The 22,546-nt window shown below is 34.8% G+C and overlaps 1 protein-coding gene across 5 annotated transcripts in view; it reads left to right on the forward strand.

Annotated features, from left to right (window-relative positions):
* The window catches only part of LRBA (LPS responsive beige-like anchor protein), a 725,452-nt gene that overhangs the window by 679,964 nt on the left and 22,942 nt on the right, over positions 1-22,546 (forward strand). For all 5 annotated transcript variants that reach the window (XM_034661533.1, XM_034661532.1, XM_034661534.1 and 2 more), the window contains 3 exons: positions 2,865-2,927; positions 8,465-8,620; positions 14,792-14,959. In XM_034661533.1, the coding sequence (XP_034517424.1) occupies positions 2,865-2,927; positions 8,465-8,620; positions 14,792-14,959 (387 nt within the window). The remainder of the gene's footprint in view (positions 1-2,864; positions 2,928-8,464; positions 8,621-14,791; positions 14,960-22,546) is intronic.

A 22,546-nucleotide genomic window follows, 5' to 3' on the forward strand; every position in this document is an offset into this window, starting at 1 on the left:
CTGCATATGTTTTACCAGTTCTTTGCCTCTTGTTCTCCCCAGTGAGCCACCTTTGTGTCTGTACTACTGAGGATGAAACCTCTGCCCGAATGTCTAAGATTTGTCATTGCTGATCTGTCAGGGGAGATGTCCAGGCTGCTTTTAGGCAAGCAGACTTGGGTGATGGAATACACACAGGCCCTCCAGGCGCCCCACCTCAAAATACCCATAGGCCCTAACCAAGGGGCTACTTACAGTGAGGCACAGTTCCCAAAGAAGGGAATATTCCCTACATCCCCATACCTCCTCCCCTTCTCCCTTTAAAAGCAGCCCCCACCCACTACCTCCTTGCAGACAGCCTCTCCTCTGCTCCCCTGCCCATGCTCCCCTGCAGTGTATTCAATAAACTTCTCCTTTGTTCTGCCTCAGGTGAATTCTTTCACCTCCCGTGGCTTTGGCCTATGGATAGTCGCCCCACATTTGGGGGCCCCTATGATCCAGAGATACCCATTTAGACTCCACGTGTACCTTGTGTTTTGTTTCTACCCCCTGGCTTTACAGTATGACACAGCAACTCCTCACCAGATAAATACATATGGGAATACACAGGTACTTAATCCTTCTACAATGTGATCTCCAATTCTGAGCTTATACCTACACCTAAAAATATTAAGCATCCATTTTATTAAATCTGTGTCTCATTTCAAGTGTGTTTATATAAATCTGGTCTTTCATCCTATCTTGTTCTACCTTTCCCTTGCATTGATATGCCTTGATTTCAAAAAAATGTCATGAACAAATATGTCAGAAATCCCCCAACAGTTTTTCTCCAGTGAATATCAAATTCATGTTATACTACCTTTTTAAAAATTTAGACTCTGGTTCTTTTCTGAGAAACTATGATTTCCATAGTTTGTTCATTAGACAGCTAGCTCCTGTCATTTCTTTCAGCAGTGTCTGAGTCCTGATTTAAAAAAAAAAAAAAAATTATCTTTATTTTTCCTTCTCCTCCATAGGACCTTACAGAACCTGCTTACAGAATAAAAGAATAGCAGCTAATGTTTCTAGAGCATTTTCTAGGTTCTAGATACTGTTTTAATCACTTTACATGTATTAACTCACTGAATCCCCTCAGGATGTAGGTTGTATATTTAGGTTGAACCATATGAAATCGCCTCTTTATAGGTCAAAATGTCAGGTATTATTAATTTCATATTGTTCTGTCTAACCCGTTTTACTGATCAGAAAACTGAAATGCAGAGGCTACATAACTTGCCCAAGGTCACACGGGCAGTCAGTGGCACCGCTGGAATTTGAGGCATGACCAGAGATAGTTACCCTCCTACGTTTCAGTGACACTGCGTCTTTCATGTCTCTATGATCCCAGATTCTAAGAGCAGTAGAGAAGAATTATCAAGGTATTAATGTTGATCAGCAGTGGTATTACTGGAAGTAAATGGCACTGTTGGGTAAACCAGAAGCTATGGTGCATTCTCCCTGAACATTCCCTGTATGTGTCCCCTGATTTCTTCCTGGCAGAGCCAGTGATCAGCAGACAATGCCTTCAGTAAAAAAGACTGAGTTATACAGCTTCCTTTCTTCAGCTACTTTAATTTCTTATACATACTCAACTAAAATTTTTAGTGCTAATATTGTACTTAGGTATTTTATCAGTATTAATGATCTTTGAAACCACCTTGAAAAGTTGGTATTTGCTAACAGGGGAAATGATGACATAATAAGTTTTAAAAATAATCTAATGAACTTATTGGAACGTACCCCATTTTTCTTTTCAGCCCCTCAAGGAGAGTCAGAAAGATTTCCTAAAATATGACGGTATTAAGCAGAGTTCTGATACCAGCTAAGCAGTAGTTTAAATGCTGATGAGTCTATTAAAGGCAGATACTGACCAGAGTGAATGGCTGAGTCATTCTCATTCGGGGAAAATAATTTGGAAAAGGGCCCAGAATTTAACTATTAGAATTACAAAGCTGAAAAGATCATCTACTCCAAAACCCTTCCTTTTTGGATTTATGTCCGTCTAAGTCTGCATAGCAGCCAGCAGCAGCTCCGGCTCCCCAGCACACTTCCTCTTTACCTTAAGTCCTTCTACCTTTCACAGGAAACAGCCCTCAAAATCTCTTCTCAGTAACAAAATAAGTATGCAGGAACCTTTAGAACTGTTGAACAAACTATTCTTAGTATGGATTGATTTTTGTTTTTCATTTGCTTCTCAGAGTATTTTGAAATTGAAACCATGGAAATATTAAATATTAATAAAACTTTTCTTAAAAACCTCAATCCAATCTTGAGGAAAATATTTCAGCCAAATGCATTTAACTAAAACATTTATCTGCGGATCGCTTTCTTTATTTTTATTTAAACTTTCAATTGATTGGTTTTAAGTGATGGATGAAACATTAAATGTTCCCTGACTTAGAGCTTTCCCTTTCTCCATCATAAATTGACGTTTTTGTGGATCCTTTGTGCTGCAGCATTCAAAACTGCCTTTTTAAGAAGTAACAAAAAAACAGTATTTGCTACAGTCAGCAGATGGTTGTCACATTTTGTTTTCAGCGCGCTTTACCACTTAATTTTGTTTTGTTGCAGCATCAGAGGTTGCCAGTCAAGCATCTGCTAGAGCTTATGGCCCAGGACTGGAGCCACTGCCGATGGCACATGTTCAGAACAGCACTAATCTAAAATAAATGTTTCATAAGCTAGCCGTGAAAGCACCTGGATTTTTTTTTCTTTAAATTTCACAAAAGTATATGAGAGATTTGGAGGTTGGAAACAATTCTATGTAAGACTTGACTTAAGCATTTTTATGTAGTCTAATATAAGAAAAATAATGCTTTTTTTTTTAAATCTTTTGTGAATTCCAGCTCATCAAGGTGCAGTACAAGACCAGCCATACCAGCTGCCAGTGGAAATCGATCCTCTCATAGGTCTGTCACTTCTTTCTCTCTTTGCGATTCATTAAGCTCTGTATGGTGGCCCTGAAGTGTAGATTACAGTTGTTTTTCACTTGCTGGTTGCTGGGAATGGAATTTTCCTGATAAACCATTTGCATGCAAATTGGAATGCAATGAGCTGTGGCTATGCTGGTATTTCATCAACTCCCCCTCGTTGGTTTGCCTAATTTGAACAGGCCTAGGACGCGTGTCACTGAAAATTAATATGGATGCTGTAATAATGTGTGATTGAGAATGCGCATGAAGTACTGTCAGGATAATATTGGATCTTTTCATCACTCAGACTTGTTGATGAGCAGGAGCGAGGCACGTTATGATGAATTGGTGCACCGGTAATGTGATGGAGCTCCTTTGCTAGGGAAATTTTCATAATAACAGTGGGGTTCTTAGCAGCACTGTGTTGTGAAAAATAAAACTGTAGTGCCAAGGTTTCATCATTAAAGGAGATCAATCCTTTCTTCCTGGATCCTCTGTTCAGTCTGAGGGGATTAATGTGCAATTGCAAAGCAGTTTCGAAGTTGAAATATATTGCCCAGCGAATGGCAGTGTTAAGATGTTTGTATTCATTTTCCTGTGGTCCTACAGCCCAATAAATTGCCATTGGAGGTTAAATTTGTTCAAGGGGGAGAAAAGGAAAAGGGAGGAGACCAGGAAGAGCCTTTGGGATGAAATGAGCATTGGTAGCAGATGACTTCGAATATTTAATTGCTTCTGTGCTTTTTGAGTCAGGTGATATCTCTCGTTTAGAATTTTTCATTCTTATGGGTGGGGATTTCAGATGTGGTTTCACTGAGAATGTTACTGATATGAACATATTAACATTTCTTGTTTTTAAAGATGCTCTTCAGTAACTTCTAGAATAAAAAACTTAATTGCCTAGTTGTAGGGGTATGCTACCAATGTGGATGTTTAGCTTTTGATTTTGTTAAATATCCCTGGCATATATATTTGTTAAAATGTTTAAGTTTTTAGGGGCACCTGGGTGGCACAGCGGTTAAGCGTCTGCCTTCGGCTCAGGGCGTGATCCCGGCGTTGTGGGATCCGAGCCCCACATCAGGCTCTTCTGCTATGAGCCTGCTTCTTCCTCTCCCACTCCCCCTGCTTGTGTTCCGTCTCTCGATGGCTGTCTCTATCTCTGTCGAATAAATAAATAAAATCTTTAAAAAAAAAATGTTTAAGTTTTTAAATAAAGCAGATGAATGAGCTGACTTATTATTTTAAAATACAAGGTGTTCCCTATGTGTAGGTCAACTTTTTTTGTCTTTAAAACCCTTGTTTCAAAGGGTTAGCTCAGTAGAGGGCTAAGTGGCTACCATTTGCGAATGAACTATCAGGATGAACTAAAATAATGTTAAGCTCAAAACTGATTTATTCATCAGTCCCCCACGTATAAGCAGAAATCTAAGAAGGAATTATCCACCATAAGGATAAATACTGCTCTGATTCCTAAATCATCTTTTGCTTTGAGTACATATGATTTGCCATATATTAAAAAATAAAATGTTCACTTGGGTAAAGTTTTAAAAGTCAGGAAAATAGGGGCGCCTGGGTGGCACAGCAGTTAAAGCGTCTGCCTTCGGCTCAGGGCGTGATCCCGGCGTTATGGAATCGAGCCCCATATCAGGCTCCTCCGCTATGAGCCTGCTTCTTTCTCTCCCACTCTCCCTGCTTGTGTTCCCTCTCTCGCTGGCTGTCTCTATCTCTGTCGAATAAATAAATAAAATCTTTAAAAAGATAAAAATAAAAAAAATAAAAGTCAGGAAAATAAAGTCCATTTGATAAGTCCTTTAAAAGCATTATTTATGAAGTATAAATCATTGTTTGCCTTAAAACTTGACAATGAATATATCCTATAGTCAAGTCTAATTAAATGATTTCAGCAACTGTCACCCTTCAGACCAGGCATGGGTAAACTTTTTCAGTAAAGGACCAGATAGTAAATATTTTAGGCTTCGTAGACCATAAGGTCTCAGACACAACTACTTAATTCTGTTATAGCACAAAAGCAGCCATAGACAATTATACAAACAAATGAGTATTGCTGTGTTCCAGTAAAACTTTATATACAAAACCAGGCACAGGCCATAGTTTTCTTCCCTACTCCACATCATTGGTTACAGGACTGTTTGCTCCTGTATCCCCTAAAATAATGTTTAAAACCATGTACCTTCTCACATATTTTTAATGTAGCATCTGAAAGTTTGCATCACAAGTTTATATAGTTGCAAAGGTTATAATTTCTTGCATAGTGTATAAAATTTTACATATATCCAATGGAATTTAAATATCAAAGTGAATCGATAGTCACCATTTTGTTTTTTTTAAATACATTAAAAAGCTCTTAACAGTTGAAAATTTTGTATTCCTTTTTCATCTTAAATTTATATTTTTATTCTACCTCTACCTACACAATTTTATTTTAACTTTTCAAAATTGATTACCCTATTATACTTTTCAGCAATAAAAATATATGGAAAATTAAACATAGGTATGTTAATTTAACTGTTAAAATTTCCTATGACCATAAGACTCATTTTTTCTAAAAACTGATCTTCACTGACTTATCATTACAAATATTATTAATACACACTTATTAAAATTATAAATTTTAATAGACATTATTAAACATAAAAACAAACATTTATTGGAAATACATCTTTAATGAAATGGATACGGCTTCCTCCTCCCCCACTTTGCTCAAGTATTTATGAATGAACATTATTTGTTGCTGAATGAGACAGGATTTGTCAATGGTTCATCCTTTTATTTTTTTTTTTTAATAGGTGGAAGCTCTGAGGAAAGTTACTCACATAAGAAAATAGATGGGAAAGGAAAGAATTTTGTTTTAACAATGTCACTGAAATCTTCGAATTTTTTCCAAATTATGTTACAAAATTTATATAGTAATCTATTATTAAGAGTTATTTTCATGGTCTATCATTAAATGATCACTTTAATAATTTATCGTTGAAATTTATTTTTAATGATCTATCAATTGGCATCATGATTAGATCCTCCTTCCATTTTATTGAAAGCAATGAATTGGAAACCCCCTGCCCTGCCGAATGACTTCATACCTTGACATTCACTTTTCAGCCTCATAATCAGTATTTTGAATTGTCCCTTTATTTGTATCTCAAGAGATTTTTATACCCTGAGATAAAGTACTATAGTAAGATTCTGGATAGGAAAGAACTATGCCTTTATTTTATTTAGTGGAAGAAGAGCATGCAAAAAGGGATGTAAGAAAGGAGAACTCATAGGAGAGTTCTCAGGCAAATCTGTTTCAGAGAAGAGAACATATAAAACTTGAGGAACTAGAAATTGATTCCCTTAAAACCATCTGTGCCTGTTTATCCCTTGGGAAATTTTATACCACCCTCCTGCCAGGGTTATGCATGCCCCAGTTTGAAGACTGCTTATCTAGACAAATATACCTAATTTTCATTAAATAAAAATACCTTCGGTACTGAATCTCAGAAGACAACGAGATAAAGGAAAGGCAGTTGTGAGAGAGATAGGTTATATGGATTGGATGGATGGATAAATGGATAGATGGGGGGGAGTTGCAATATTAAAGTACAGGTAAGCATTTACTTAGAAAATAGTTCATCTGAATGCCGAAAGGGCCTCAGCCTTTACCCATTGGAGGGGGTACATTGTGGTCACTCAATTCAAAATTATGCACACGTCATATCTGTGAAGCCAGGTCCTCCTAAGAGACCATGCCCCCCCTAAAAAAGAAAAGGCCAAAGACCAGTGAAGGTTTATATCATAGAAGCAAAAGTCATATAAATAGTAACAAAAATAAACATTTTTACAGTTTTCATGTGGAATGAAGTACTGCAGTAACCAGTATAGAAAGTACTACATACCTTGTCTTTAATTGCTAGATTTTCTGGAATAAAAGATCCAAGTTGTACCACACAGCTTCGCTGCAGTGGGATATTGATGTCTCTCTGTGATGCACTATGATACCCATAAAAGCTTTTTTCATTTGCCAGCAACTTCCCTTTGTGTGGGAAGGAGGTGGCAGGGGAGTGATCCCCAAATAGATTTCTACCCTTTTTACTACTGCTATCACTTTCTAGTTCATTAATCCCCCCAAAAGTATATGAAGCCTATTATCAAATAGTTATCTAGTAATCTTACATGGTTAAGTTGTATAGACAGACGCTAGCAGAATCTTGCATGAGATTCTGTCTGTGCATACATTTGCTATGTCGTATTTGCCGTGAGGGCAGAGAGGTTTATTTCTCTGTGTCCGCGGTGGTTACCAGCACAGCACTGGAAAGTACTTTGAACACTTTTTTTCTTCTGCATTACTTTCTGAGCCTTCTTTTAGTTTGGCCACATTAACTTAGTTATTACGTACAATGAATATTTTTCTATTTTTTATTTTTATCAATAATGCATTTATAGGTTGAGGTTCCTCCCCCCCAAAGAAAACACACACAAAAAAACCCTGAAGGCTGTTATACAAAGAATGTAATGATCAGATGCAGAAATTTATTTTGTTTGTTTTGATTTCTGGTACAATCAAGTTCCTTTGTTATTGTAAGAACCATTATTTGTATTGGAAAGTTGGTGGTGAAATAACCCTTTGGTCACTAGAAAGAAAGCTTTCTCTTTGGTTGGCCTCATGGTTCCAAAAAAGGCATCTCAGTGAAAATTCCTTTTGTGATAATGACATATTTGATAGTATATTTCTAAAGGATTATTACTCTTCCTATGTGCTTGATGTCGCTCTGTGTCTGACCTTGCACCTTGTGACAAACCCCGTATCAGGTGCTCTGTAGCACTTTGAAAACACTGCCAGACTGTCCTGTTTTATTGCTTACATAAGGAGTAAGAAAGTGTCAGTGTGCTGTGCTTTGACTTTTCAATTACGAGTATCTTTAATAAATAGTAATTTTACCCTTTCCCTACATGCAAGTGCAGCTGTAAACAGGGGAAATGGGAATTCACATCTAGTCAAATTAAAGACCTGTTAACGCCAAAGTACTTCAAGATGCTACAATATTTCAAATATATGACATTTAAATTCTAATATCTTTTTCCTGTGACAAAAAGTTAAAGGTAATAGATTGTCACAACGCAAATCCATTCTCATGACAATGGGTGTAATGAGATTGTCAGAAACACAAACCTAACTGTGGTGGGAGCTAGAGACTGTAATCTAGTTTGGTCCTGCCCAAGAGCTAGAAAGCATGTTCTGAGAATTGTATACTATTTTGAAATTGTAGTATGTTATTATTTTTCCCTCTAGGCAAAATTTCTTACTGAGATGTTGAATTTAGCTACCCACGTTCTTCCAACAACCGGATATATTTTCCTCTTTGGTTCTTCAAATATTACTGTGTTTAAAATTTTAAATTAAAGATCAAATATTCTTATCCTGGAATGTGTTACCTCTCCTGCCTCACTCCTCACCCCCAGTGTTACAAACTATAGGATTTTTGTACGTGTGTGGGTTTAGTAGGATTTTTGTTCTTCCTCTGTTCTCACAGCCAGCAACACAGGAATGCACAGGAGGCAAATCACTGACCTTTTAGACCAAAGTATTCAAGTCCATTCCCAGTGCTTTGTCATCACTTCAGACAACCGCTATATTCTCATCTGTGGCTTCTGGGATAAGAGTTTCCGAGTCTACTCTACTGACACAGGTAACTTATTTTCTCCATCAGTGAACTAAAATTAACTGCAAGTAGCATTGAGGGGCTTAGAATGCTCTCTCACCTTCCTTTCAGTACTTAAACAGGGTTGTAAAATGTGTAACATTAGAGACACTGTTTTTCCCTTTTAAGTAAAAATCTCTTATACAGTCCACTATTAAGTTAATTTCAGCATGTTTTTAAGAGGCAGTTTTTTATAGTAGGTGTGTCCCCCAAGCCTCGTGCTTACAGAATGAATGATTCATTTGAAATCACATGCAGGTATGTAAATACCGTCCACACGTGTATCTATGCACAATCATATAGCAGACGCACACACATACTGGTGTATTTTCCCACATTTTTTTCCTTACTGGGAATTCTCATTAAATGTATTTCTTAGTAGTAGATACCTTGCCTCCACTCAATTCTGCATAGAATCTTGCTGAAAGCTACACCATCATGAAGGAAAGTAGCTGACTACTGATTTTATATGTGACAGAAGCTCTTGTTAGAATATAAAACGTTAAGCCCATTTATTCATTTGCATGCATCTTCCTAAGGGACAAACCAAGCTCAAGTCACTATTAATATGGAAGATCCAATCTAGTAAAATGTTTCCAAGTTCTTGTATATAGGACATCGAGAAAGTGTAATAAAGTCTCTCTGAAGTATTTTAGAAACTGTTAGAGGGGGAAGTCAGCTTATGGTAAATATGTAGTTGAGCATTTAAAAGAATTAGAATTAGATATTAGTATATCAGAACTTGAAAATACTGTGGAAGTAGATTATTTCAACTAAAACAAGGATCTACAAGTATCTTCCTTAAATGGGGTAGGAATAAGAAATTCTTCGTAATTGAAATTTCTAGTTGATTTAATGTTTTATAGTAAATTATTTTTCAGTCTTGTCAGTAATCTTTATAGAATGTATGAGTCCTTGTTTCTCCTTTAGTAAGTGTAATGTATTGAAAAATTAATTGTTGATTATTCAAGGACTTTGTCCTTAATGCATTTTGATGATAGTACTGTAATACAGCCATGAGAAACTAGGGGAAATAGTCGAATATGTTCATATAGAACCTAGAAGTTGTTTTTGCCATGATCTTGTTTATTTCTTTATTTTTCTATGGAACGGATGATCTAGTTTTCTTATAATTTACATCCTACCTTCTGTAGGTCCAGAGAGAAAATATCATTATTCAAGTCTTTCTCGTTAGTCAGGTGCTTATTGCATGTTTAGGTCTACGAGGTTGATTGCTACTGAGCCTAAAACTGCTCTAGAATTCTTAAAAAGTGCCATGGGGATTGGTGTGTTCCTAAAATTATTTATTATTATAATGAATTTTCTCTGATTTAATAATTAAATTCAAATTTTAACTTCTTCTTTCACTATTATGGTAATGATAGCTTAGAATCATTTGACCTTAAATTGTGCTCCCTTTTAGCAAAAATGTTCAGATTAAAATTGCTACATTCTTTCACAAAATTTTCTTAAACATTCTTTTAGATTGCTTATTGTTTCTTACACATTAAAAAAATATTTTATAATCTATATACAATAAAATTCTTTTTGGGTTAAAGTTCTGTAAGTTTGGACAGTGTGCAGAATTACATAACCACCACAATAAAGATGCAGAGTAGTTCTTTCATCCCAAAAATTCCCTGTGCTGCCCCTTTATAGACCCCACTTCCCCACCTCAGCCTTGCTCTACAGAACTATTCTTCATGTCTGTCATTTTGCGTCTTCCAAAATGTTATGTAAGTGGAATCATGTATTATGTCAATCTTTGGTTTTGACATTTGAGGATTTTTGAGCTTGCTGACATTCCATGTCACTTTTAAAAAGCACTGAATATTAATATTTATAGAGCTAACCTCACTGTTATGTAATACTAATAATTAAAATAACACATTCACACACAGTTCTTTAGAATTTACAAAGTTCTTTCATATACATGATATTGTTTCAGCCTCATAGTGGTCCTGTGAGAGAGAGAGAATGGGTATCTTTATCCCCATTTTTCAGATGATGAAACTGAGGTTTAGAAGGGTTAAGTGACTTGTTGAAATTCTTACAGATAGTGGTGATTGAACTGGGCCTTGGAGCCAGCTCTTCCGAATTCAAATGTAGCATTCTTTGTGATTCTACCATATATTGTACCCGTCAGTATTGGTTAATTTGGGAAAATGCTATAATTTATAACACTAAGTTCTTAGTATGTCTTCCATGTTATGTTAGATTTGATAAGCTAGATACCATTCTAGACTTTATAAACTAGGTAACATTCCTTCCCCTCTTTCCAAAAGTCTTCCACTAGTTACTGTTTCTTAAAATGTGGGTGTGTGTGTATGCGAAACATTTTTATAAGTAGCAGCCTTATTTTAAACTTCATTTCAGTGGGACTCAGCTTGTACAATATTTAAGCTTGCCAGAAAAGTTATGAAAAAATCCTGAAATGATAGTCCTAATATCTTAATATCTTATATACAAACTATGATGCTAGTTTTATTTAAAATAATTTCAGTTAGGGTAAATATGTGTTTGTGTTTTTTGACAATAGGGATATTAAATATTTTCTCCTTTAAGTTTGTCAGAGAAGCAAGGGGAAAATTGTATGATCAATAATATATAATAGCAAAGCTATCACAAGTGTTGAATTCAATTATATTTTAGCACATAAGCCAAAAAAAAAAAATCCTTCTCTTATTAGATTCAGGGTGCGGTGGGGGGGGGAGGAGAGAAACATGGTTGTAACGGAAAATTCTTGAAACATAAATCATGTTTTCGGGACACAACCAGAACAGCAGAGGCAACAATAAAACCTTCCCTCGGCAGTGGGAATTATTTTCAGGCCACATTTTAGATTCAATGGTGTGGAGTCCTGAGCTTGAATTTTTTTTATTTGTAGCACAGCTGTCAAATAAAGCATTAACTAGAAAATTTGTTCTGTCAAAAAAGGGATATTCTAGTGCTTGTGGTAATATTTGATATTAGTGTGTGGAGAGGTGGACTGGTATTAAAGAAAACAAAAAATAAAGGTTGAGGAACACTTATGAGATTATCAGAAAATAATTTACCAAAAAGAGCAGCAGGTATTTATATGCTGTGATTTACTTAGGAGGAGTGAACCTCAACCTCATAGCAATAACAAATATTGCGGAGGAAGGCTGCCAGAACAGGAAAGAGTAAACTTGAAAAAATAATGTTTTCCAGAGTTGAGTCCAAAGTATAAATTGTAAAAAGTAGTTAATTTGTATTAAAGTGTGAAACACTTTAGATGTAAATATGTAAATGTCACTCCCTCATTTCAGTCTTCCTTCACGCCCAATCTAAATTCATTCTGCATTATTCTCACTGATCCTACCTTGATTTTTCCTTTTATAATACTCATCACTATTCATAATTACATATGTTTGTGTTTGTTTAATGGCTGTCTGCCCCACTAGACACTAAATACTCCGAGGGCAGGGATTATGTCTATTTACCACCAATGTACATGTAAGAAGGCCTAATGCTTGGCACTTAGTAGGTGTGCAATAAATGTTTGTTGAGGGGCGCCTGGGTGGCACAGCGGTTGAGCGTCTGCCTTCGGCTCAGGGCGTGATCCCGGCGTTATGGGATCGAGCCCCACGTCAGGCTCCTCTGCTATGAGCCTGTTTCTTCCTCTCCCGCTCCCTCTGCTTGTGTTCCCTCTCTCGCTGGCTGTCTCTATCTCTGTCAAGTAAATAAATAAAATCTTTAAAAAAAAAAAATAAAAAAAAAATAAATGTTGAATAGGAAATAATTGTGATAACTTTGGGGACAAAAATTAAAACACTAGGAAATTTTAAGGAGAAAAGAAACCACAGTGACTGAGTATACATTTTTCTAACACTGATATTGTAGATACAGGGCAATGACTAACCGAGAAATAACAAACAAATCTTGGAAAATTCTGCCACTATAGTTAATTCATCCCACTTTTACAGTTAAATCTTTCCACTTTGTCCTCACATGAGTTGGAAATTAGGTAAGTTACCAAGTGAACAGCTGCTCGTTTCCAAGCCTTCTGGAAGCATGTGGATTTCCTGTGTACCGTGTGCCTCACGTACCTACTAAATTATAGTCACTCCCCTCCTCACTCCCACAACCCACGGTGGTAGGTATCATAGCTTAAATAAGCCTACCCTCGATAACCCATTTAAATCATTCCTGGAGTTTACATGCTCTCTGCACTTAGGTGTAGGCTAAATACAGAAATAACTGTACATACTCTGTCATCAAAAAAATAATCAGCAGTATGGTGTGTTCAGTTATTTTCAGTAGTTAAAACTCACTGATTTAACCTTCAGTTTTCTAATTAGTAATAAGATGCATTCAGCTTCCTAACTTTGTCTTACCCTTTATAAGGCGGCCTGCCTTTAACCCCACCCATTTTACCACAAACCTTTCCACTTTGTTCTTCAGATAAATTGGAAATGATATGGAAATGATTATATCTTTTCATATTTAATTTGCCCTTTTTCTTTTCTATTTTTTTTCATTCCAAGAAGTCTTGAATTCTTACCATATTCTTTATCAATACAGCTAATTTTTTTTAATAATAATTTTTTATTATGTTAGTCACCATACAGTACATCCTTAGTTTTTGATGTAGTGGATACAACTAATTTTTAAATGAAATGTTTTGATATCAGTTTAAAAGGTTGGAGAAATTCATAAGTACATATTTTTAACTTCTAGCAGTTAAAACACCTACTTTGACTAAAGTCTTTATTCACGGGAGAAAAAATACACTTTCTTAATTGTGCAATTTGAGACTGAAATGAATCTGAATTTAAAGTTACTAGTAGACTCTGCAGGAGTGAACACGCTGATATGACTTTCTGAGTTAAGTAAACTGTATTTCACCTTTTTTTTAAAATTTGCGGCCTTTGTAATAAGCTTCAGACTTATTAAAATCAAGAGTTAAAAAATTAACATAAGTACTTCTTTAGTTATATTTATGATTATCTTGAAAAGTTAAATACACCTAGATGCTAATACTTAACTGAGACCTTAAACTTTTGAATAGGTTATGATGTTTCCAAATTAAACACGAACTTTTTAGGCATATTAATCTTTTTTCAGCCTAGTGGTCTTTCTTCTTGAATATTTGAATTCCATTTATATGACCCCGCTGAAACACTTCTTTAAAAATAAAAAGAAATTCATGCTATTAGAGGTGGACATACTATGACATTCATCTGTACTTCTGTAGACATTTCAAAGAAAAATGTTAGCTAGAAAACATAGGGATGTAGCGGAAGGGCTCCTACAGCTATTTCATTCTTTAGACAAGTTTGTATGAATTATAAACACCATATCTGATTTTTAAACAAAGATTCTCAAAGTGGGGGCTTTACTTTTTTTCTGGCACTGTGATTTGAATAATTCATCCTGTGTCCGAAGCCCTCCCTAGATGTATAGTAAGTGTACTGGGTTCCTCCCTTTCGTCCCCAGTCGTTAATGTTCAATAAACTGCCATTATCTTAACTTCATCATCACCCCCCAAGGAATTTTCCTCGTTCAGACAATCAAAACAAAGAAAGAATGATCCAGCTCTAATTGCAATCACAATATATTAGTCTTTTTACCAAAACTTAGTTCATGTAATTCTGATTTGAAAAGAACAAACTCTCCAAAGTGACTTATATCGTCCTTGTATAGATCACTTAAAAAAAGAGAAGAAATACATTACATCTTTACTAATTCAGAGACAAGTTTGTATTAGCAAAGTCTGAATTATAGAGTAAAGAAAAGCACCCAAGTTTTATTTTGCTTTGAATCATACAGAGTAACTTAAAAAATTGCTGAAATCGTTCCAGATACAAGTTCTTCTGGGCCCGCTTTAATCAGTAGACCTGATTCATTTGGAATTTATAGTAGCCACATATAATGATATGGTATCATGGTCCTCAAATATTGTTTGTTGAAATAGTGTTAACATTATGTCTTTCAAAAATGTTATTATCACTGTTCTGTTGGTTGTTTGTTGTTAATATTTGAAGAAAACTTTTAGGTTAAACCAGATCAAATTTGATTGTAAAATCTGAATCATCAGAATCAGAGTTAACATGACTTCATTATCTTATAAGTTAAGTGGTCACTGGAATTTCTTTATTTTATAGCAGTTTTAAAGAAAATTGTTTTGTATTTCAGGAAAATTGATTCAAGTGGTATTTGGCCATTGGGATGTGGTCACTTGCCTCACTCGTTCTGAATCCTATATCGGGGGAAATTGCTACATTCTCTCAGGGTCACGTGACGCAACCCTTCTGCTCTGGTACTGGAATGGAAAGAGCAGTGGGATTGGAGATAACCCAGGCAGTAAGTACAAACTTATTTCATAAGTAAACTGTTACAAGTGATGTATAATAACATTTTGCAATGAAGTTATATTTTTTATCATGGCAAAAGTGAAACTGAATTATCAAGTCTTTTTAATTTCTTAGTTATAATTTAAGAAAGGTCTGGATAGCCTTTCACTTATTAACATTTTGTGAGCATTGATAATTCTCAAGTGCAAGTATGAAATCTCATTTTTCATGTTACAGGTTATTCTTATGATCTGAAAATGCTAGTTCTTCATTGGAAATGGCTGTCACCAAATAAAAGAGAGGTGTTTCATTCACGAACAAGATGCAACATAAAAGAGCAATCACATATTATCTTGTTTATCGAATGCGTATTTTAAGAGAGCAAAAGAACAATTATAATTTTGTGGAAATGAACCAGTCTTTATAAAGAATATGCTTTCATTTACATATTAAAGGATAAAACAGGTCATAAAAGGCCAATATGGAATATTCAAATTGGCTCTTGGTTTTTCAGATGGGAAATGAAAATGTTCGCCAACAGCCTTAAACATCTTTATGAAACTGTGCTGAAGGCAGTAAAACAAAAAATGTGTAACCATTTAAAATTGTAATTCACAGAAGGCAAAAAAGGAAGCAGCTACCATTAAAACCAATCGCACACAGCTGCAGAAAAGAAATGGCTTTAGAAAAACACATTAAGAAGTAGGAAAAAACAATTAAAGGGACCACCTGAAAAATGAGAATTTAATTAAAATGATTATGACAATACTGAAGAGTTCCTGCAAGAATAGCTTTAGATTTTAACTTCGTAAGGTAGAGCATTTTAACTGCTCTTAAATATTTACAGTTTCTTAATTTAAAGCAAGTTGCACTGTATTTGGTTAAGGAAGCACCATTTTGTCCCTGATTGCTTTACCTGAATATCGTGGTACTTACTTCTGTCACTTAACTCTAAATTATCAAACAGTCTGAATACACTTCAGTCCATCACATTTTGGATTGACTTCTGCAAGCTGTGCTTATTAAGTGTAATGTTTGAAAACGAAACCTTTTAAAAAAATACTTAGTCAAAAACCAGTGTATAATTTTAAAAGAAGAATATGGGAAATATTTTCTAAAAGCTGTGTTTATGCTTTTTTGTTTTGTGTGATGGGTAAACATAATTTTTATTAAATCCTCTAATGTATATTTCTTATGTTACTCAAATCAGGGATGATTCCCTATACAAATATAATATGAAAAATAACTTTAATGCTGTGATGCTTTGGATAATACAGTCTTTGTGATCAGGTCAGACTCAGTTTATGTGTTTAAATGGGAGGGTAATGTGTTCGTGTGTGTTTTCTGCATATTTACAGAGACATCTGCATTTTATATGTAATTACGATACAATTTTTAAACATGTAGGCTTCGGGGATTTTGTTTTTCACTTTCGTTTGAGCAGTACTTCATATTCCTTACGTGATGGACCCTTACGTTGTGCTCCTTCTTCATTTCTGGCCTTTTAGGAGGGTCTACTTTCAATTTCTTTTTTTCCTCTGTCTATAAATTTCGTTACCAAGATTCAGTAAATTATCTAAGACAAACCTAGACTTGACATAAATAATAAATATACAATCTGTTACTTAGCTAAAAATATTTAGGGAGAACTTTCTCTTGCCTTAAAATAATCTGTTTCATGCGCTTACAGCATTGCAAACACAAGAAAAAAAATTTTTTGTTCGGTTTTTGTTTTTTTACTTCCTTGACCTAATTGTGTTCTCTGTGTTATACATGGTCGTTACCAATGTGTACCCTGAGAAGTGGCTAAAGGCTTATTAACTACACTTACATGTAATGGCCGTTATTCAGAAATTAAAGTGTATTCTAAAACTGGAAATATTCAGCTTTTCCAGAAGGGAGAAATATATATTTAAATACCTTATAAATCATCCTAGAGATGGTTTTTACATGCATGTCGTCTTAAAAAATGAATCAAATAGCATTGACCAAATCCTGGAGTTTGGAGTAAAGCAAATCTAAGTTCCGAGCTTTGCTGTGCTCCTTCTGTCTTGTCTGTAAAATGAAAGCAACAGCAGTAACTGACTTAAGGTGTTCTCAGAAGCACAGAATGCTTAGAGCAAATAAATCACCACACAAACACCGTCTTGTTGGTGTTAGAGTGTATATTATAATGTTGTATTTTTCATAAAGCACTTCATCTATACCCTCTCATTGTCTCCAGTATGGTGGACATTAACTCCTAGTAATGCTGGTAATGAAAAAAAAAATAAAAGAATAACATAACAGCACATCTAATTAAAATTTTAGAAAATTGTAATGTATCTTGACTAAATTAAATTACCTTTCTCAAAGTGAACCTCATCCTTTCTGGCCCTTTTATAGTGTCTGATGTCCCAATCTAATTTTGCTTTAGCTTTGAAGGATGAATCTGGGAGAAAGACAAATAGGCACTTTTTCATATAATGAGAATTTCCACACATTAGAATAGAAAAATGAACAAGCCAGTCTAAGCTTTTCCAAAGAAAATGACAAACAAAAACAAAGACATTTTTACCACGCGTGTGAACTGTGTTTTACACATTCATACAAGCTGGTTTGGATTTTATAAGCCTCTGCTCGTTGATGGCTCCTCGATGCAGCCGCTGAAGTCAGAGCTTTTGAGACGAGGAATTTTAGGTTATGCTTATTCCTATAGTGCATCTCCTGGAAGCAATATAAATGACCTTTAAGAAACAGCCACACTTTTGTTTTAACGTATAATTTCAATCTGGTCTATAAATGCACACAATGGCTCAACTTAAATTTTGAATACAGACTTTTCTTTCTTGAAGGGAAAATTAAAGAAAATTAAGCTATTGCTTTTTCTGCATTTTGTAGGTCTCATTCAAGCATTTAGTTTGTGTGTTTTGTTTTGTTTTTTTTCAAAAATCATGAGAATAAGCTAGTAATTTTCCTTCCTATGGTCATACGCCTGTGCCATTTTCTACAAATCTGATATTAGTGCTATATGTAAAGTTCACAGCTTTATTACTATTTTTTTTAAAAAATCATGTTGTCCAGTATTAAAATACACATTGCTTGGGCAATATCCGGCTAATTCAGCTGGATAAAATCTATATTTAGTATAACTTGGGCTTTTAAAAGGATGCACATGTTTTATAAACTCTGCCTAGATTACTTGGCAAAAGCCTTGTTTTCCTGTATAACAGAGAGTTTTTCATCTTTGACTCTTTTGTTTTGTGATAGTTATCTCCTGTGTAATGTCATTTTCTTACCAAGAAAAAAAATTAAGATATGATTCCATTTAGTTGTAGATTTTTTAAATAAAATTAACCAAGAACATTTTAATGAAAGGTATTTTCTACATGGAAGCATACCTCCCTTTGCCCTCGTACTCTTTGTGTTTTAGAACTGAATTCGTGTACCAAAATGCTTTTCCTGAAACACTCGTTTTCCCCTCAGAATAATGCTATACAGACTGTATATTTGCAAATTTTGGAGAAAATGTCCCCCAGTGCATTCAGTTGACATTTAAATACTTTAAACTTTGAAATGATCTTATAAGCAAGATGAAAATTTACAAAATAGGTATTAATTATCTACGATTTTTATATGTATTACTAGATCATAAACTTAAAATTAAATGCTTATTAAGCATTTAAAAGTAAATGCTTATTAAGTATTTTCAGGCTTCTGAGTAATTTTTTAAAAGCCACAGTTGATTAGCTTGAGAAGCAAATGGTTGCTGACTGTGAGGGTGTTGTGTGGATGTGTGTATATAGTATTTCAGTAAAGTACTTTTCCATTCTCACATTCTGTTTTTGATTTGATTGAAAGGTGGCATTTTTTTTTTCCTCTTTGCAATCAGACATGCTAATCTATGTCAGCTTTCTCCTTTATGGGAATGGCGTCTACTGAAAAACACACACACACACACACAAGTATTTAAGTTTTTTTCATAACAACAAGATTCTGTTCTTTAAGAATATTTCAGCACCATTAATTAGAAAGAAGGTTTTATTAACCATAAGGCTAGCACTAACAGACCACAGAGCTGTTTTTTAAAGTACTGTATGCCATAGCTGCCCTGCTTTTTCTCTGTCTAAAACTTCATTTTGTTATACTCTCATCAATCACTTAAGTCATTACCGTAAATCCTACTGTTGTTAATTTTACTAGTATCACCCTAATGAGACATTCCTGCTATAATTAAAAATGAATTCTAACTTTCAGGCATTCTAAATTTTTTTTTAATGAATTTAGAATGATCTTGCCATATGACTATAAATACCACTGATATACATGGACTACTCATCAGTCTATAAGAAAAGTAGTATCATTATATGTCCAGGTGTGAATTATTTACTGGTTGCTTCTGTGCACGTGTGCTTATGCATATGTATATTTTTGTGCACATATTTAGGAATTATGTTCTTTCTATCATAAAGCCTAATATGTTTTACTGAAGCTACTGATAAATCCTTATTCTTTGTCTTGCCAAAATATAGGTGGCTGTAACACATACAGTACTACTCTCTGTAAGTAGGTGTCCTAGAGCACCATCTGCTGGATGTACTTGGGGACTTAATGTTGGTAAATCGAACATCAGTACTTGATAAGTCAGCTGTACTTTGTTTTTAATTGGCTGTGATATTGATGGGTCATAAATCCCAAGATATGTACATTTGTGTTGAACCATGTAAGTTTGTAAAAGAAATCACTTTCTTCCTTCTTTTTCCCCCACCCTCAGGTGGATTTGGAAATTTATAATAAATATATTGTTTCAGGAAAAAGTAAGCACAACCTATGCCTAACAAAACAAAGCATGAGTTTGTCATGAGATAAATTATTATCTTCTTGGTCACCGGTCTTCAGTAAGCTACAGTGGAAGAAAATTGTTTGGATATTTAACTTTATGCTCACTTGATTCTGAATATGAAAGCAATTCTTGAAGCAAGTAGCATTCTTATACCTGGGATACGACTCTTGATCTGTTTCTTTGTTTAGAGCGTGAGTTCTTGTATTTACCTCATTGAGAGCTTTCCTTGTGGCCTGACTTCTGGCATGCACTGTTGTACTAGCACTAAGACTGCCCTGTATTTTTCTTCTTTCTTGAAGAATTCATCAAGTTGGGTTTGAAACAGTATGTTGGCATTGTTCAAGTTCAGGTGACATTAAACTACTACGTTTATGAAATTCTCCAGAAGGTCCAGGATGTTTAGTGCTCCATGATGTAATGCAGGCCCTCAAGTTCCAGCAAAACAACTCTGTATTTACTGCTTGTAACTAATAGTAGATGTGGTAAAAGGAATTATATTCATATGGCAAATGAATACAACCTTAATGTGCACCATATGCAGAGTGGTGGGGTAATGTGCCAATATATCACGTTTATTTACCTTGTTTAGTTGCAGAGAAAAATGACTATACCATTCAGCCATAGGCTATAGTCATATAAATATGAGAACAGAAGAACTGATGATTTATGCCCTCAAATTGAAACTGGGTATCTTCATGTGTAGATGTTAACAGTGCCACACCAAAGAATGTTGCTTGTCTAATACTTTATGCTCAGATGGGAAATTTAATTTCAAACAATTGGTAGAACTAATGTATGGAGATACAAGTTCCCTCTAGTCAACTAAAGTTCTCAGAAAATTTTGAACGTATCTTCTTTCATTTAATTGAAACTGAATATCCCCTGAAACTGCAAAATCGCAAGCTACTTCTTGCATCCCTAAAAGGGGGGTTCTTCTGCTTTTTGAATATTGGGGGTGTGTGTGTGTGTGTGTGTAACATTATTGGAGAACCACTATAAGGACACATTTAATCAAGACCTCTTGGAACAGCATATTAGGCCGACTTTATCACCTTCCAAAAAGTTTATTTCATTAGAGAAATTGTCTGACAGTTTTGTGTATGAGTACCTCATACTGGACTTAAGATATTCCTGAGAATCTATTAAAGAGACTCATTTTTATATGAAATTAAATACTTAAATGCTTCTAATGATTTCTTTTACAAAGCAATAATTGCTGTAGTCTTTAAAGTAATTTTGCTCACAAATAGGCTTGGTCAGACTTCAGATTCTAGATTTTGAAGTATTTTTAGGGAGGAAAAAATTCTTAGAATTCTTTATGCCTCCCATGGCTAAGGCTTCATGACTGCTAACCTTTTTAGCTTTTATTCTTGTAGCTTGTAATTTTCTACAACTGAGAGATTGCTTTATTTCCTTGGGGTGAATGGGATCAGGATGTTTCTTTAATTGCAATAAAACTGACATATAACATATTAGTTTCAGGTGTATGACATAATAACTTGATATATGTATATATTGCAAAATGATCACACAATTTATTTAGGTAACATCCATTACCACACAGTTATAAATTTTTTCCTGTGATGAGAATCTACTCTCTTAGCAACTTTCAAATACACAGTGTAGTATTATTAACTAATAGTCATCATACTGTACATTACCAGGACTTATTTTATAATTAAAAGTTTGTACCTTTTGACCACCTTTGCCATCTCCCCTCCCCACCAACCACCAGTCTGTTCTTTGTATCTCTAAGTTCAGTTTTTTTTGTTTGTTTGGTTTGGGGGTTTTTTAAATTCCATATAAAAGTGATACTATGAAGTATTTTTCTTTCTCAGTCTGGCTTATTTTGCTTAGCATAATGCCCTCAAGGTCCATCCCGTTGTCACAAATGGCAGGATCTCCTCTTTTTTTTGTGAGTGAATAATAATACAATGATATATATATATATATCACATTTTCTGTATCCATTCATCCCTTGGTGGATACAGGTTGTTTCTATGTCTTGGCTATTATATATAATGCTGCAGTGAACATGAGGGTATAGATATCTTTTCAAGGTAGTATTTACATGTCTTTCAGATAGATACCCAGAAGTGGAATTTCTGTATCATATGATAGTTCTATTTTTAATTTTTTGAGGAACCTCCATATTGCTTTCCATAGTTGCTACAGCAGTCTACATTCCTACCACCAGTGCATGAGGGTTCCCTCTTCTCCACATCCTCTCCAACACTTGTTATTTATTATCTGTTGTTTTTTTTTTTTAAGGATAGTCTTAAGTAAAAGTGGCTTTTTTTTTAAGATTTATTTTTAAGTATTCTCTATACCCAACATGGGCCTTGAACTCCCAACCCTGAGATCAAGAGTCACATGCTCTCCTGACTGAGCTTGCCAGGCACCCCTATTTATTGTCTTTTTGATAACAGCTATTCTAACAGTTGTGAGGTGATAACTCACTGTGGTTTTGATTTGCATTTCCCTGATGTGAGTGATGCTGAGCACCTTTGTGTACCTGTTAGCCATCTGGATGTCTTCTTTGGAAAAACCTATTCACGTTCTCTGCCATTCATTCATTCATTCATTCATTCATTCATTCATTCATTCCTCTGCCTATCTTTTAAAATCAGATTGTTTTATGTTTGTTTCTTTGTTTGCTATTGAGTTGTATGAGTTCTTGATATATTTTGGATATTATCAGATATATGATTTGCAAGCATTTCCTCCCACTCCATACGTTGCCTTTTCATTTTGTTGATGGTTTCTTTTGCTCTG

The sequence above is a fragment of the Ailuropoda melanoleuca genome, chromosome 5 (genome assembly GCF_002007445.2).
Source record: "Ailuropoda melanoleuca isolate Jingjing chromosome 5, ASM200744v2, whole genome shotgun sequence".
NCBI classification, from domain to species: Eukaryota; Metazoa; Chordata; class Mammalia; order Carnivora; family Ursidae; genus Ailuropoda; species Ailuropoda melanoleuca.